We start from the raw sequence: 17,676 nt of genomic DNA, 5'->3' as shown, positions 1-17,676 counted from the left end.
ATAATATGATTCTGGGAAGTAAAAAATTCTAATTTTCTAGTTGGAAAAAAAATTTCATCATCTTATGTGCAAAATGAAGAACAAAAAAGTTGGGGTTACCATCAAAAGGATTAACTGTTTAGGACGAGACCTATGATCCTTAAAATTGCATCATTAGCTTTGTTCCCAACAGAGGCATGTGTATGTATATACAAATAAACATACACACTCATATATATCTGTATATGTGTGTGTGTTTTAAGACAAATGAAAAACCCAAGAAACGGAGTTTCTGGGTAATTAACAATCAATGTATTAATTAGGCTAACTGATAATAGATTGATGGCCAGTAGTTTCTCTCAGTAAGCAAAGACACCTAATGGAGATGCTGAATGCCTTCATATACTTTTAGAAGAGGGTCCCCTACACTTCTCAGCTGTGTGTTTTTTTGGGAAAATTAGCCCAAATTGCCCCAGCAAAAAAAGAAAAAAGAAAAAAAAGAAAGAAAAGGGTCCCCTAGTAGGTGAAAACGAACCCTGACTGGTGAACAATTACTGAGGGAGTAGGCTGTCAAATGAGGAGGTGGGCTGAGAGCCCTTAGCTTCTCCCACTGAGAAGTGGTTTGATCAGTAGTTTGATTGGACAAAGGAACCCATCTCTGTCCAGACAACTCGGGTTGTTTTTTTCCTTTGTGAACTGAGTCACCCTAAACTCCAGAGGAGGGGTGCAAGGATGCATAGACTTAAAGCTTTTAAGGTGGAATTTACTTAGATTCCATTGACATGCTAAATAGAAGTAAGGTCTTCCACTTTGATGAGGTCCCACCCAAGATCAAGGAACATGTTTTTTTGAGGATTTGGGGATTCTCATCTATTAGCAATGTTCTTTAGGGATTGACTGACTTACAGGGGCTGGTCTCTGTAGAGAGAAAGAGAGAGGAAAAAAGCCTTAATTCTAATTTAATAATTGGATTATTAATATAATAGAAAATAATATTTTTTTCAGAAAGAGAGAGTATACATACTATGGTTTCTTTCTCTAGAGAGGAAAAAGAATTTGTCTTTTGAGAAGAACAGATTTCAGCTACAGGGGAAATTTTTATTTAGCCTAGCCTTGAAACACCAGCAAGACTTAAAATACTGCATAGGAAAAGCAATTTGTTTTGAGCTGATGGCTTTTTTTTCTCCTTATCCACCATCTTTTACCTTTTGTACTTACCAAGTGTGTGATTTAGACAAATCTCTTTGCCAGTAATGATACACACTCTAATTCACTCACAAGATCATCATGTGGAGGTGTTTTGTGCATGGCAAAGCACAATATAAATATAAGTTGTCATTGGTATGAAAAGACTTAAATGTTCCTAATTCTCGCCTTGTTTTCTGCAGTATAAAATTGACAAACAGAGCTTGAAGAATCAGAAGCTGAACCTCTCAGTCTGGCATCGGGACACATTCAAACGCAACAGTTTCCTCGGGGAAGTAGAACTTGACCTGGAAACATGGGACTGGGACAACAAACAGAATAAACAATTGAAGTGGTACCCTTTGAACCGCAGGGTAAGTTTGGGGTTATTTATAGCATTCTGGTTTGGCAATACTGTGTGCACTACAGTGATGTTAATTCAGTTGTTTAACTCTTCCTGACCCCTTTTGAGGTTTTCTTGGCAAAGATACTGGAGGACTTTGCCTTTTCCTATTTCGATTTATTTTACAGATGAGAAAACTGGCAAATAGGGTAGTTATTTGCCCAGGGTCCCACATGTAATAAAATGTCTGGGACCAGACCTGAATTCAGGAGGATGTCTTTCTGACTGTAGACCCAGTGCTTTATTCACCACACCACATAGTTGACCAATACTACCATAAAACCTGATTAATAGACACCTAGTTCATTTGCCATTGGCAATCTTTGCAGTTAGAAATTAGAGTTAATTTCTTTACTCTTGTACTTTTGGTGGTAAAAAGGGGTATCTACTCTGGAGGAGCCCCTGGAGTAGTGGAAAGAGTATTGGATTTAAGTGAGAGGACCTGGCTTCAAATTTTGACTCTGTTACTTATGGCTTAAATGGTCTTTTTTTTTTTTAAACTGTGAACTTAGTTTCCTTAGCCATAAAAGGAGGGAGTTGTACCAGATGCTCTTTTCAGCTTTTTCTAATAATAAATTATAGTGAGTCAATATGGCGAAAATAAGTCCTTTTAGACTTCTCAAGCAGACTTTCAGTCTTTGGATGTCACACATAAAATATCTTAATGAAAAATTCCAGTGAACTGACCCCAATCCCTGAAAGCATCTTCCTTGTATTTATCCACATAAGTGGATTTATCCAGATAAGTGCTGTCAAGTGCAGGTTTGGCTTCCAAGATCCAGGTAGATATGCTTAAATTCATTAGATTATGAGCTCTTCCAGGGCAAAAATAGTCTTTTGCCTTTCTCTGATTCCCAGAATTTAACACAGTGCCTGGCACTTAGCAAGACCTTAATATATTTATTGGCTGACTAACATATCGGTTTAGCCTGAGGAATTGGCCTCCAGGTGATGAATCAGGTCTTGGCCATAGAAACTTGGGAAGGAGCCCTTGTAAGGCTTGGAGAGACAGCAAGCTTTTGAATTAAAGTGATAATTACAAATCATTGTTATTCTTGACTCTTATAGAAATATTTTGCATAACTTCATTTGTGGGTGGGGATAGGAAAAAGAATCTAGAATTCAAAAAAATTAAAAACAAATATTAGAAAAAAAGAAAAGAAATTATTGTTATCAACTTTGTTCCATTGGAAAGATCAGTATCCTAGATTCAAGTCTGGACTTACCTACTTCCTAGTTCCTAGTTCCTGGGCAAGTCTATTTCCTCTTCTGTAAAACAAAGATAGTAATATTTGCAACTTACTTCAAGATTTTGTAAGGATCCAATTTGCAAGGATGCAAAGTACTTTGTAAACTTTTAAATGTAAGCTATTATGTTAGTGGTTTATCAATGCTGATTATTTAAATCAACAAACATTTTTAAAATCCTTACTTTTTGCCAGACACTGTGCAAAGAAAGAAAAAAGAAAAAGCAAAAACAACCCCTGTCCCAAGAACCTTTATTCTTTTTTTAAATAGTATTTTTTCCAATTACATATAATTTTCAACATTTTTGTGAGACTTTTTGTTCTAAATTTTTCTCCCTTCCTCCTTTCCTTTCCCCCCTCCCCAATATGATAGAGGTTAAATATGTGCAATCCTTTAAAATATATTTCTGTATTTGTCATGTTGTACAAAAAAAAGCAGATCAAGAAGAGGAAAAAAACATGAGAAAGAAAAAAGAGAAAAACAAAAGAAAAGGTGAAAATATTATGCTTTGATCCATATTCAGTCTCCATAGTTCTCTTTCTGGATGTGATTGGCATTTTCCATCCCCAGTCTATTGGAATTGCCTTGAATCATCACATTGTGGAGAAGAGCCATCACAGTTAATGACCACATAATCTTCTTGTTACTGTGTACAATGCTTACTTTACTCAGGATCAGTTCATGTAAGTCTCTCCAGACCTCTCTGAAATCATCCTGCTGATTGTTTCTTACAAAACAATAATATTCCATAACATTCCTATACTACAACTTATTCAGCCATTCTTCAACAGATGGGCATCCACTCGGTTTCCAATTTCTTGCTGCTACAAAAAGGGCTGCCACAAAAATTTTTGCACATGTAGGTCTTTTTCCCTCTTTTATGATGTCTTTGGGATAGAAGCCCAGTAATGAGACTGCTGGATCAAAGAGTATGCAGAGTTTTATAGCCTTTTGAGTCTAGTTGCAAATTGAAGAACTTAAGTTATAATGGGTATAACTATATATAAATCTGAACATGCAAGATAAATAGAGAATAAATGGAAAGTGACTTTGGAGGAAAATAGCATTTTCATTGAGGCAGATTAGGAAAAGCCTCTCTAATATAAATTATCCTTGAAGTAAGCCTTCAAGAAATGCAAAGAGTCTAAGATTATAAGGGTAGGAGGGAGATAATTCCAGCCATGGGGAATAGCCAGTGCAAAGGAATGGTGATGGGAAATGTGTTCTGTACAGGGCTCCCTTAAAGACTTTTTGAAAGGGATGAAACTTTAATTGTATTTTAAAATTATATAGCTCCAGTTATTTAAAAAGTATCCTCTAATTTTAGTTTATTCTAATTATTACTGACTCTCTTCTATTAGGACAAATTAATGAGTTGAGTTTTTGAGAAGGCTACATTGTATTTTTGCCATTCGCTATAAGAAGAATTTTGTGTGCTGGGTGATGGATAGGGCTGAACTACCTTCATGTCAGTAACAAAAAAGCAAGAAATGGGGAAGGGGGGAAGCAAGTCTACTCTGGGTCCAGCCACCTTAAAAACATAGACCTAAAGTTATTTAATCATATTTACCCAGATATTATGTGGTAGGGAACAGGAGATGGGATTTTCTCTCTGATACTATGAGTGATTTTAAATTTAGTGCATCTGTGCACATGACTTGCCTTTTTCAGATCCTGGAGGTGATGGGTTTGGACCTCTAACCTTGTGTCAAAGTGGAAAGCTCTATGGTTTACATCTCACCTTAGGTGAATTACAGACAAGCTATTTATTGGTTGTCACAAATGTTTATTAATTTCCAGACAGCACCAGTTGCCCTTGAAGCAGAAAACAGAGGTGAAATGAAATTAGCCCTCCAGTATGTCCCAGAGCCATTCTCAGGTATGTCGTTACGTCCTGATGGTTCTCTTGATTGGATTCATTCTAGCCCTCACCTTCACTCTCCACATTTCTACTACTTGTTCTAGCATCATCTTCCAAAAGGGACCAAATCACTTTTGAAGATAATGCTAAATGTACCTACAAAGTAAGGTCACTGGTTATTAGATGTAGTGAACATCTCTGTTTCATAATTAAACCTTATTGGGGATATTTTATTTCTTGGATATGGTTAGGTACTGTTATCCAAGGTTACTTAATATACATTAATATTTCAGATAATAGAGGGGATGTGTTCTCTTCTGTTGGTGACCAGAAGGAGTAATGATGTAGGTTCCATAGGGTAAAATTTCATTTTCTTTAAATATTCATTAAGCACCTGCCATATGCAAGGCACTGGGATTACAGAAATAGAAATTTCTTGATCCTTTTATTAAGGCTCTAGTCAAGGGAATTTGACTAAAACAAGAGCTTTGAACTAGATAATATCCAAGGTCCCTAGTTATTTGGGTCATCTGGTCATAGCTCTGTCTTTCCTCACATCTGTGACTATTCATTTTCACTTTGTTCATCTTAATACATTATTCCAGCACTTCAAACTCTCTTTAGGTCCTAATTCTTATATCCCGTATGTTAGTTCTCCAGAATCACAGCAACTACAAATTCTCTTGTGCTGAACTTCAGAAGCCATCTCAACCAACCAAGAATACTGGCTTCAAACAACAGCCTTGCACAAGAAGTAGTCACTCAGTTATTTTTAGTGAGGGGAAGTCCCCTCCATCCCTTCTGCCATTTCCCAAGGCAACCTGTTCCATTCCCAGTTAACTCTAATCTTAGGAAGGTTTTCCTGGCATTTCTCTGCCATCTAAAAATTTGTTCCTCATTCTGCTCTCTGGGTCCATCCTTCTCTTATTGCATAGTCCTACACATACCTGAAGGCAACTTTCTCATCTTCTCATAGCCAGGCTAAATTCCCTCATTTTTCTCTATCAGTTCTCCTCTTTAGTCTCTTCACCCTTCCTGCTCCTTCTCTTTAATCAACCAGTTCCCTCAAAATGTAGGCAGATGTAGGCTGTCCAGGGCATAGGAGAATACTTCCTTCTCTTGAAAGATTGTATATCACTTCTTCTTAAATAAAGTCATATTGGGTTTCCCAACCACAATAACATTCTGTTAACTGATACAAACCAGTGGTCCCCTAAAAACTCATGGAGCTTCTATCTAGGTATGACTTCGCTGTTTTATGCATATAAAAGTTGACATTAAAATGACTAATATTAGTATTGAAATATAAATTTTATAATATGCATTACAATTTATAATAATACCTATTAAATTTCATCATATTCAGTTTAGCATAATGTTCTATCTTGCTACTATCTTTTTTAGATCCTGACTCTCTCATCCTTTATTCTAGGTATCTCCATCTTTATGGCATCTACAAATTTGGTAGACATACCATCCATGCCTTTTTCCAGTCTTTGATAAAATATTAAGGTGCAGAGATCCAAGCTTATATGCATCCTACCCAGCATACAGAAGGGCAGCACTTTCTCTCCTTCTTTCCATTTGTGTACCAGTACAGCCTTCAGGCTGTTTATCACTATCCCTCTTGCTTACTACATGACTAGCCCACCTCCTTTTCAAACCATACATGTGTTTGATTTATCACAAGCGGTTCAGTTTTTCTAATAGTTTATTAATTCATGGATTATTGGACAAGAACTTTGCATTTAGAGTACCATCACTTGAATTAACGTTTAGATTGTCTAGAGGCTGTGTGGTTCTCAATAACATGGTCTTCACAGCCCCCTACTGACCACTGGTTTCCATTTGGTTATTCATGAACCACTTAGAGATTTGAGATGGTAGTCCAAACATTCTTTGATGGCATCTTAATCATAGTAAAAAAATTTCAAAATGTCATGAATAATATTAAATTACCTTTGGATTTCATAATACCTTTAGTTGTTGTTGTAAGGGGTTCATAGAATGAAAAAAATGTTGGGAACCACTAAGCTATTTTGTCACAGTCACTGTAGAGGGCCATATAGCAACAAGGGCCATTAAAATTTTTTTTCTTTGGAGTATTCCAATAAATTATATTTTATATCTTATGTTATATATAACATACGATTGTATAAATGTAAATAATAAATAACATAATTTTCCTTGAGGATAGGAACTCTTTATCACTTTGTCTTTATATTCCCAGCGCCCTATATATAGTGGTCATTTATTAATCTTTGTGGGATTGGATTAGATTGATAGCCTCATTGCTGGGGCCAGACTGGAGAAGGACTAGATGACTTATTAAGATTGTAAATTCAGGGAGAGATCACTGTATTTGGACTAAAGTAGATACTGTACCTGTGAGCCACTATCAGAAGTATTTGTCTGATATTTCTGAGAGTGACCTTTCTCTCATTTGATTGTTGCAGGTAAAAAGCTTGCTACAACTGGAGAAGTGCACATCTGGGTGAAAGAGTGCATTGACCTCCCACATCTCCGGGGCAGCTACCTGAATTCTTTTGTCAAATGGTAATGATGTCACCTTCAGAGTTGCCTTGCTCTTAGGGTTGTGGTAGAACAGGTTTGGGTAGCCAGCTTTAATTTTTTACTTGATGATCTTGACCATTAAACAAATTTACTTTTGAGAGGTAGTGAAGTGTGTACACACAAGGCTTTATTTAGCACTAGAGTTGGCAACAGAGAAGGTAATTTGGCAAATAATTCTCACTAGCACTTTCCTATACAGCCATATAGGATTATATGTCAATGATCTCCTTTTATTTGTGGGCAGTTTTTCATTGTCCCCTTAATAAACTTGCAGGCCTGCCTTGTCAGTTCTCCTAGTGTGCACTTAGGGAAAATAAATATATATGACTGTTAGCTTAAGTAAAATAATGTGGAAATATGGGTTTAGTTGGGGGAGCCATCCAACTGATTCGGCTACCAAACTGCCACTCTGCCCAGTGCCTAGTATAGAACCTCACCCATTGTAGGCCTGTAATAAATGCTTGTTGATTGATTTTTGTAAACTATTGACTCCCTCTTCTTCCATAGATAATTAAGAAGTAATTATATTTTCCTTCTGAGAAACATCATAATTGCCCCTTGTCTAATATTCTCCCCCCCAGTATATACCAATATTGAACTACATAGGTGCATTGAAAATAGAAAGAGTACAAACATATTGATTGATTTATGAAATGTGACCCCACCATATTATTTCTCTTCACAGTACCATCCTGCCAGATACAAGTAGGAAAAGTCGTCAGAAGACAAGAGCTGTAGGAAAAACAACCAATCCTATCTTCAACCACACCATGGTCTATGATGGTTTTAGGCCTGGAGATTTAAAAGAAGCCTGTGTAGAGCTGACAGTTTGGGACCACCACAAATTAACCAATCAGTTTTTGGGAGGACTTCGAATAGGCTTTGGAACAGGTATGACTTCTTACGTTTTTCAATTTAACATAAGCCAAAAACTACAGTGAACTCATGATTTATCAAAATTCATTTTTATTTTATTTTTTAAAATTTTAATGAAAATTCCTTTTTCTTTTCCTATACCTTCTTGTCTTACATTGAGAAAGCAAGAAAACCAAAAACCCCTTGTACAAATACATATAGTCATGCAAAATAAATTCTCAAATTGGTTTGTCAAAATATAAATAAGAGTGTCTTTATATTATTATTGGTGGTGCATAAATTGTTTTATTAGCTCTTTATTTCATTTTACATCTGTTTATATAAACTTCCAAGTTTCTTTGAAACCATCACTTTATTATTTCTTGTGACACAATGACATTCTACCATACACACACACACACACACACACACACACACACACACACACATCATGACTTGTTCAGGCATTCCTCAACTGATGAGCAGATCTTTATTTTCCAATTCTTTGCCACCATCAAAAAAAGCTGCTATAAGTATTTTTGTACATATGGGTCCTGTGATCTCTTTGAGTTATAGAGTTAGTAGTGCTAAGGATCAAAAGGTATACACAATTTAATAACTTTTTGGAACATAGTTCCAAATTGCTTTTTAGAATAGATCAGTTCACAGCTCCATCAACAGGGCAGTAATATAGCCATTTTCCCACAGCCCCTTCAAACATTTGTCATTTTCCTTTTTCATAAACTTTGCCAATCTGATGGGTATGAGATAATACTTCTGAGTTATTTTAAATTGCATTTCTCCAATTCCTAATGATTTAAAGCAAAGGTGTCAAACTCATATGGCTCTGTGAAACTCCTGATTACAGCCTGAGCCAGAATAAAATGTAAATAGGAATTGTTTAACAAAATTAATAAATATAATAATAAATATAAAAATTAATTAACTGTAAGTAATATAATAAATAATATAATATAAATCTCATAAATTAATGATGATGATGAAATAAATAATAGAATATATAATAATAAAAATGTAACATAATGTTAAAGCAAAGGGGTCAAACTCATATGGCTCTGTGAAACTCCTGATTACAGCCTGAGCCAGAATAAAATGTAAATAGGAATTGTTTAACAAAATTAATAAATATAATAATAAATATAAAAATTAATTAACTGTAAGTAATATATAATAAATAATATAATATAAATCTCATAAATTAATGATGATGATGAAATAAATAATAGAATATATAATAAAAATGTAACATAAATAATGTTAGTTTGAGGTTTTCTAAGTCAATATGTAGCTGCAGGGATCTGTTTCTATTTAAGTTTGAAATGACCAATTTAGAGCATTTTAAAAATGTGACTAATTGATAGGTTTGATTTCTTCTTTCGATAACTGTCTATTCAGATCCTTTGGCTGCTTATCAATTGGGAAACGAACCCTGAAAGATTTTTTGGCATAATCCCTTGGAATAGAAAGAAGGGAGAGTTTTGCTCACCACAAGTTAGAAAATTTTTTTGTCTTTCTTTCCTTTTCTTTCTTCTTTGCTTCTATTCTTCCCTTTTCCCTTTTCTCTTTACCTTTTCATTCCTTCCATTTTTCTTCTTTCTTTCCTTTTTTCTTTCCTTTCTTCCTCTCTACCTTCCATTTATCTTTTTTCTATACATATATGTGCATGTATGTAGATACACATATGTATACATCTAGATACACATAAAAATTAAGATTTACAGCAGACCTTAAAGGTCATCTAGTCCATTTCCTCAATTTATAGATGAGAAAACTTGAAACTTAGAGAGGTTCAGCATTCTGTCCAAGATCACACACCACAGTTTGCATTTAGCAAAACTAAAATCTGAATCCAAGTCCTTTTTACATTCAGTACTGTTCTATATAGGTATTTTATTTATATAGAACTTTGGTTGCAAATGTTATTCTCTCTATCTCCTTCACTCTTTCCCTTCTTGATAAAGAGTGTTTATGTCTTCATAGGGCAAAAAGAAATTGATATTTGTCATCTTGGTCTCAGTTAAGTTCATCTTGCTAAAGTAGAAAGGCTGTTGGAAGCAGGTGTAGGACAGGACAAGTGAATGTGGAAAATGAGGGAGAAAAGTGATTTGGTGTAGAAACTGCATAGGGCCTTTAATGGGAAAAGCTATGAAATAAGTGAGATTTGAAGGTATGAAATGATGGTAAAAATAGACCTAAACTAGAAATCGAAAAGTTGAGGTTCTCATCCCAGCTCTGCAATTAATGGGTTGATGACTTTAGGTTATTTCAGATCTCTTAACCTCTTTCCTTATTTAAAAAATGAGGTGTTTGATGAACTTAATTTCTTAATCCTTCTGAATCCAACATACATAGAGTATATGAAATATGTAAAAGAGCAGCTAAGAACTTTATTATACAGGGAAAATAAATGTTACGTCCCCTAGTATTAAGTATAATAAGCACTTTAAGGTTTGCAAAGTGCTTTATAATGATCTCACTTTACTCTCACAGCAACCATAGAAGACAGGTACTGTTACTGTCCCTATTTGATGAAGAAACTGAGTGTGATTACAGCTAATAAGTATCTGATAAATGACTAAGACAGGATTTGAACAGAGCTCTTCCTGACTCCAGGTCTAACACTGTACCACCAAAGTTTAGAATGATAAAACTTGAGTTAGAAAGTACTGAAGATTAGGAAAACTATTAGTATAATTGACCATATTAATAATCAAATTAATAAAAACCATATGATCATCTCAATAGATGCAGAAAAAGCATTTGATAAAATCCAACATCCATTCCTACTAAAAACGCTTGAGAGTATAGGAATAAATGGACTATTCCTTAAAATAATAAGGAGCATATATTTAAAACCTTCAGTAAACATCATATGTAATGGTGATAAACTAGAACCTTTCCCTGTAAAATCAGGAGTGAAACAAGGTTGCCCACTATCACCATTACTTTTCAATATAGTACTAGAAACTCTAGCCTTGGCAATAAGAGCCGAGAAAGAGATCCAAGGAATTAGAGTAGGAAATGAGGAAATCAAATTATCACTCTTTGCAGATGACATGATGGTATACTTAGAGAACCCCAAAGACTCTGCTAAAAAGCTATTAGAAATAATTCAGAATTTTAGCAAAGTCGCAGGATACAAATAAATCCACATAAATCCTCAGCATTTTTATACATTACCAACACAATCCAACAGCAAGAGATACAAAGAGAAATTCCATTCAAAATAATGGTATAGTATAAAATATTTGGGAATATATCTGCCAAAGGAGAGTCAGGAATTATATGAGCAAAATTACAAAACACTTGCCACAAAAATAAAGTCAGATTTAAATAATTGGAAAGACATTCAGTGCTCTTGGATAGGCCGAGCGAATATAATAAAGATGACAATACTCCCCAAACTAATCTATTTATTTAGTGCTATACCAATCAGACTCCCAAGAAACTATTTTAATAACCTAGAAAAAATAACAACAGAATTCATATGGAACAACAAAAGGTCGAGAATTTCAAGGGAAGTAATGAAAAAAAATTAAGTGAAGGTGGTCTAGCTGTACCTGATCTAGAACTATATTTTAAAGCAACAGTCACCAAAACCATTTGGTATTGGCTAAGAAATAGACTAGTTGATCAGTGGTATAGGTTAGGTTCACAGAGCAAGATAGTGAATAAAAATAGCAATCTAGTGTTTGACAAACCCAAAGATCCCAACTTTTGGGATAAGAATTCATTATTTAACAAAAACTGCTGGGAAAACTGAAAATTAGTATGGCAGAAACTAGGCATGGACCCACATTTAACACCACATACTAAGATTAGATCAAAATGGGTCCAAGATTTAGGCATAAAGAACGAAATCATAAATAAATTGGAGGAACATGGGATGGTTTACCTCTCAGACTTGTGGAGGAGGAAGGAGTTTGTGTCCAAGGGAGAACTAGAGACCATTATTGATCACAAAATAGAAAATTTTGATTACACCAAATTAAAAAGTTTCTGCACAAACAAAACTAATGCAAACAAGATTAGAAAGGAAGTAACAAATTGGGAAAACATTTTTACAGTTAAAGGTTCTGATAAAGGCCTCATCTCCAAAATATACATTGAATTGACTTTAATTTATAAGAAGTCAAGCCATTCTCCAATTGATAAATGGTCAAAGCATATGAACAGACAATTTTCAGATGATGAAATTAAAACTATTTCCACTCATATGAAAGAGTGTTCCAAATCACTATTGATCAGAGAAATGCAAATTAAGACAACTCTGAGGTATCATTACACACCTGTCAGATTGGCTAAGATGACAGGAACAAATAACGATGAATGTTGGAGGGGCTGTGGGAAAACTGGGACACTGATGCATTGTTGGTGGAGTTGTGAAAGAATCCAACCATTCTGGAGAGCAATCTGGAGCTATGCCCAAAAAGTTATCAAAATGTGCATACCCTTTGACCCAGCCATACTACTACTGGGCTTATATCCCAAGGAAATACTAAAGAAGGGAAAGGGACCTGTATGTGCCAAAATGTTTGTGGCAGCCCTTTTTGTAGTGGCTAGAAGCTGGAAAATGAATGGATGTCCATCAATTGGAGAATGGTTGGATAAAGTATGGTATATGAAGGTTATGGAATATTATTGCTCTGTAAGAAATGACCAGCAGGAGGAATACAGAGAGGCTTGGAGAGACTTACATCAACTGATGCTAAGTGAAACGAGCAGAACCAGAAGATCATTATACACTTCAACAATGATACTGTACGAGGATGTATGCTGATGGAAGTGGATATCTTCAACATAGAGAAGAACTAATCCAATTCCAATTGATCAATGATGGACAGAATCAGCTACATCCAGAAAAGGAACACTGGGAAATGAGTGTAAACTGTTATTTTTACCTTCTGAATCCAATTCTTCTTGTGCAACAAGAAATTCGGTTCTACACACATATATTGTATCTAGAATATATTGTAATATATTTAACATGTATAAGACTGCTTGCCATCTGGGGGAGAGGGTTGGGGGAGGAAGGGAAAAAATCTGAACAGAAGTAAGTGCAAGGGATAATGTTGTAAAAAATTACCCATGCATATGTACTGTCAAAAAAAGTTATAATTATAAAATAATATAAAAATTAAATTAAAAAAAAAAGTACTGAAGAGATCCCTCGTACAGCCTCCCATCTAGTATTCCCTCAATCTATTAAATCACAGGTCTTGTCCCTATCAACTGTAATGGAAAGGACAATAGATTTGGTGTCCACAGATCTACCTCTAGGACTTTGGACACGTCTCAATCATTATGGGCTTTAGGTGTCCAATCTGTAAAATGTGGGAGCTAGATTCAGAGATCACTTTTGATTCTGTGACTTTTTGAGATTGCAGAAAAGAAAGTCGTGTGACCTGAATGTGTAAGGTGGAGTTCCTTCTGCTAATGAAATCCTAGATCCCATCAATATCCCCAGTTAATTATTACAAAATTCTTTATTTTCACCTTTCATCTTGACTTTGCAGGGTGGAGATGAGAGTATGAATAAGTGTGAAACATTGCATATAATATCAGATTTTTCATTATATGGATCGGTCCTACTGAATTTCTAAAACAAAAATTTTAAATTTTTAATAGTTTAAAATTGTTATAGAGATTATCTCTTTGGGAAAAGAAGGGTAAAGATACTGAGGGAAGTCTAGGTGATGTGAAAACAATAAAATTATTTAAATACTGAGCTGAAATTTGTTTTCCTGTGACTTTCCCATGCTATGTTCACAGCTTTCCTTCATTAATGAAGGTAATTGAGAGTACATTATATGAGTCTACTATGTATTTGTATTTAATTTCATTTTAATATACATCCTTATTTCTCCCTAGTACTGAAAAGAAGATCTTTGAGAACAGGAAACAATCTGTTTGTTTTTGTCTTGGTATTTCTGGGACCTACTATAGCACTAAGATGTAGTTGGGTATTTAATAAGGGTTTAGCAAATTAAATTGAATGTGACACTACTTTTAAAAATGCATCCTTCCAATCTTTCAGGTAAAAGTTATGGCACTGAAGTAGACTGGATGGACTCCACTCCAGCAGAAATCTCTTTATGGGAAAGAATGGTGAACTCACCCAACACTTGGATTGAAGACATCCTCCCACTCCGGATGCTGCTCATAGCCAAGCTGACTAAATAAGAGAGAGCATCTCAAGGCCCAGGGGCTTCATGGAAAGATAACTTCCTCATTTTCCTGCATTAGAAAGTACAGAACAAATGGCATCCCTGAAAATCCCATCATATGGACAAAAGCCATTGACACCCTTGATATCCAAGACATGTTGAATTGTGAATTTGCATGTGTCTTCATGCTCCGAAACCAGAGGGATTTGAATAGCAGGCAACCATGTGATCAAGATGTCATTTGAAATTTTAAAAAGGCCCCAAGCGTGTTATATGATCTACATGAACTAACGTTGCTGCTTCAGAGGGAAAACTGCCCCTAAAACTGGGAAATGTGGAGTAGTGTTTAATGCTACTGCATCTGCCAGGAGATGGGCTGCATTCCCCCTGTATTCCATTATGGATGATCAAATATTCCCTCATTAGTTACAGAGGTTTAGGGTATGGAAGGAAGTTGATGATAAGGAAAAGTAATTTATTATTGTTCCTGTTAAACAAATAAGAGCAATGTAAGGATGTGGTGAGGAAGCAAAGATTGGCACATGTAAGATGGAAATCTAGTTGTTCTATTCAGAAGAAAGATTTCAGTGATGTAAGTATTTTGATGGGATATATACTATCTGGGAAACCTTCATTTTGGACATATGTGTACATGCAAAATTAAATGCCTATGGAGGTTCCTTGAAGATGTAAAAAATCTTAGAAATATGGTGGTTCCACCCACTGGACACAGATGGAACTTCAGCCAAAGTTTTACTCAAATAGGTCTTAACGACAGGTTTTATAATAGTATATGTAAAAACCCTGAGCCTGTATGATTCTGTCCTTCCTGTAAATGGGCTAAGTGAAAGCAATGTACTTTGGTTATAGACATGCTTAGGATTAGAACATAATTGCTAAATTATACCATTCTTGTTTCCTGTGTATGTGTAATTTTAATAATGTATTTTATAAAACCTTTATGCTTCCAAATAAATTATGATACTTCATATGTACTTTATCCTTGGTCAGTAAACTTATCCTTTTATTGGAATTGAAATCCTTTATATTTTCAGTCTTAGAATTCAAGCTCTCCATTGGAAGTGGTAACAAGGGGCTTAAGATGAAATCTAGTTTGTCTCCTGAAAGCTGGGTTTGCCAGCTTTAGATTGGGAGGGTGGGGGAGGAGGGGTGGGAATAAAGGAGCAGTCAGTGGAGGAATGGAAATTTGGGTTTGAACAGTGTCAACCAGGGTTCAGAATCCTTGAGCTGGGATGGGTGTTTCAGAGTGGAAATGCTATTCTTTACAGATGAGTTTAGGTCAGTTATCATTGGCCAGAGGGGACCCATTTTGGGTGACTGTGTCCCAGGGTGTGTCTCAGCTATATGTTGCTGACAATCCAATGGCAGTGACAAGGTATCTCGGAGGATGTTTGCCTGACAAGAATGGCTACCTGCCTGGAACGTGGTGGAAAAGTGAAGAGACTTTCTGTATATGATGTATATATCCCTTAAGAAAAGGGGGCAAAGGGCCAGCCTGACTTAGTTCTTCCATGACAGGACTCCTCCCCGTGCTGTACTTGTCAGATCTATGCAGGCTGCCATGAGATAGCCATGGTGATTTACATCTCACTATGCAAGGTGTCTTCCCCCACCTGCTGTATCTGTCAGCCTGATTTCTTGCCTCCTTCAGTGTAGAGAGTCTCCGTTGCAAGAAGGACTGACTTTTCCCCTGACCTCAGGCATTCCTGCTCCTGCTGCTCTTATCCTCTGAGGGAAGAAGAAAAAGAAAGTCAATGGGAAATTTTTCCTTTTCCTTAGTGCAGGCAGGTTTGACTTCTTTCTGCTGCTGCTGCTATATCTCCTGCCTAATCTCCAATCTTTGGAAGAGAGGAGAAAAAGATCTCTAATGACCGTGTGCCTTCCATCTCCTGCTGCATTGCTGACTGGCTTCTGACAAGGAGACTTTCTACTCAATGATGAACATACACACACCTGATTGTTTTCTCCACACTCCAGTTAATCTGACTTTCTGTAGATAATCATCCAAGCTTATTCCCCATCCCTTATCCTTGATCACTTATTTCCAAACCTCTCAGCTCTCCCACCCCAAAGTTCCAGCCCTCCCCTTACACATTCATTCTAAATCCTTTCCTTGCCCTTCTCACTCCTTCCATCTTTTAGCAATCACAGAGACCTGGCTTCCTCTGATAACTGCAGTCTCCCTGGCCACACTTTCCAGTGCTGGTTGCATCTTCTGTGTTCTCTCAGTGAGAAGAGGGGGGAGTTATAATGCTCTTTGCTCCCCATTTCCACTTTTGGGTTCTCTCTTAATAAGCTAGCTTTTTTTTGAGCTTTATGCTCTTCATATCTACTACCCAATCAAAATTCTGGTAGAAGCCTTCAAGTCCCTTCCCTTCCTTAACCAGTTCAGTAGCTGGTTTATAATTTTTCTTTCCTTCCCATTTTCTGTCTTCATGATAAAGGGCTTTAACATAAAGATTGACTCTTCCTTCAAAAGCCTTGAACTCTCACTTCCTAAATCTACTCACTTCCTGTGAGCTACTCTTCCACTCCACTTCAGCCACATACAAAGATGATCATACCCTTGATCCTGCCATCACTCACAAATATACCATCTCTGTCCAGGTTCCAAAACCCCATATCTGACCATGACTTAGTGGCTTTCCACCTCTTCACCTGTCTTCCAGTACATCACCTATTCTTTGTCTACACTGAGACCTCTTAATTCCTTTGAGCTTTCAGTTCTCTCCCAGGCTATGACTCCTGCACCAGCCACTTTCTTTTATTCCATCTTGATGTTTTAGTGAGAGTTCATTCCTACATAGATGCTAAATGAAGGAAGAGAAAATTTCATGAGCATTCAGAACAACTTATGTAATACAATCTCAACTGGGCTTTCACTGCTGATAGGTGCCTCCCTGATCAACTCAACTATCTCCACTTGCCCCCGTGGCTCTTCCAGACCTTTTCATTCCTCTTTAAACTAAGATCACCAATGATCTCCAACCGCCAAATCCAATGAATGGTCTTTTCTCAATCCTTATTCTTCTTTGTCTTTTTGCAATCTTTGACACTGTTGATCACTTTATTCTCCTTAATATTATTTTTTTATCCAGGTTATCAAGACATCCCTCTCTCCTGCTGCTCTTTAGAACTGATTTGTATGACATGGAAAATCACTGGTCTGGGATCATCCTGCATGGCAAGCCCTCATCAGAGAAGGTGCTCTATGAGCAAAGCAGAAAGGAAACTCGAAATACACAAAAATACAGAGGCTACCCCAAATGTTCAGAAGGACTATTTGTGTCCAACCTGTGGCAGAACATTCCAAGCTCGTACTGGTCTGATCAGCCACAGTTGGACACCCTGTAACTTGATTC

The 17,676-nt window shown here is 36.2% G+C and overlaps 1 protein-coding gene across 13 annotated transcripts in view; it reads left to right on the top strand.

Annotated features, from left to right (window-relative positions):
• SYTL2 (synaptotagmin like 2) overlaps nt 1-15,284 on the top strand; it is a 165,880-nt gene extending 150,596 nt beyond the window's left edge. For all 13 annotated transcript variants that reach the window (XM_074304633.1, XM_074304637.1, XM_074304635.1 and 10 more), the window contains 5 exons: nt 1,368-1,538; nt 4,616-4,694; nt 7,133-7,232; nt 7,936-8,141; nt 14,164-15,284. In XM_074304633.1, coding sequence (XP_074160734.1) covers nt 1,368-1,538; nt 4,616-4,694; nt 7,133-7,232; nt 7,936-8,141; nt 14,164-14,309 — 702 coding nt within the window. In that variant the 3' untranslated portion in view covers nt 14,310-15,284. The remainder of the gene's footprint in view (nt 1-1,367; nt 1,539-4,615; nt 4,695-7,132; nt 7,233-7,935; nt 8,142-14,163) is intronic.
• The last annotated feature ends 2,392 nt before the right edge of the window (nt 15,285-17,676 follow it).

The sequence above is a fragment of the Sminthopsis crassicaudata genome, chromosome 3, assembly GCF_048593235.1.
Source record: "Sminthopsis crassicaudata isolate SCR6 chromosome 3, ASM4859323v1, whole genome shotgun sequence".
Taxonomy (NCBI): domain Eukaryota; kingdom Metazoa; phylum Chordata; class Mammalia; order Dasyuromorphia; family Dasyuridae; genus Sminthopsis; species Sminthopsis crassicaudata.
Note: the sequence above shows the minus strand (reverse complement) of the source record. Positions and strands in the feature narration are given on the sequence as shown.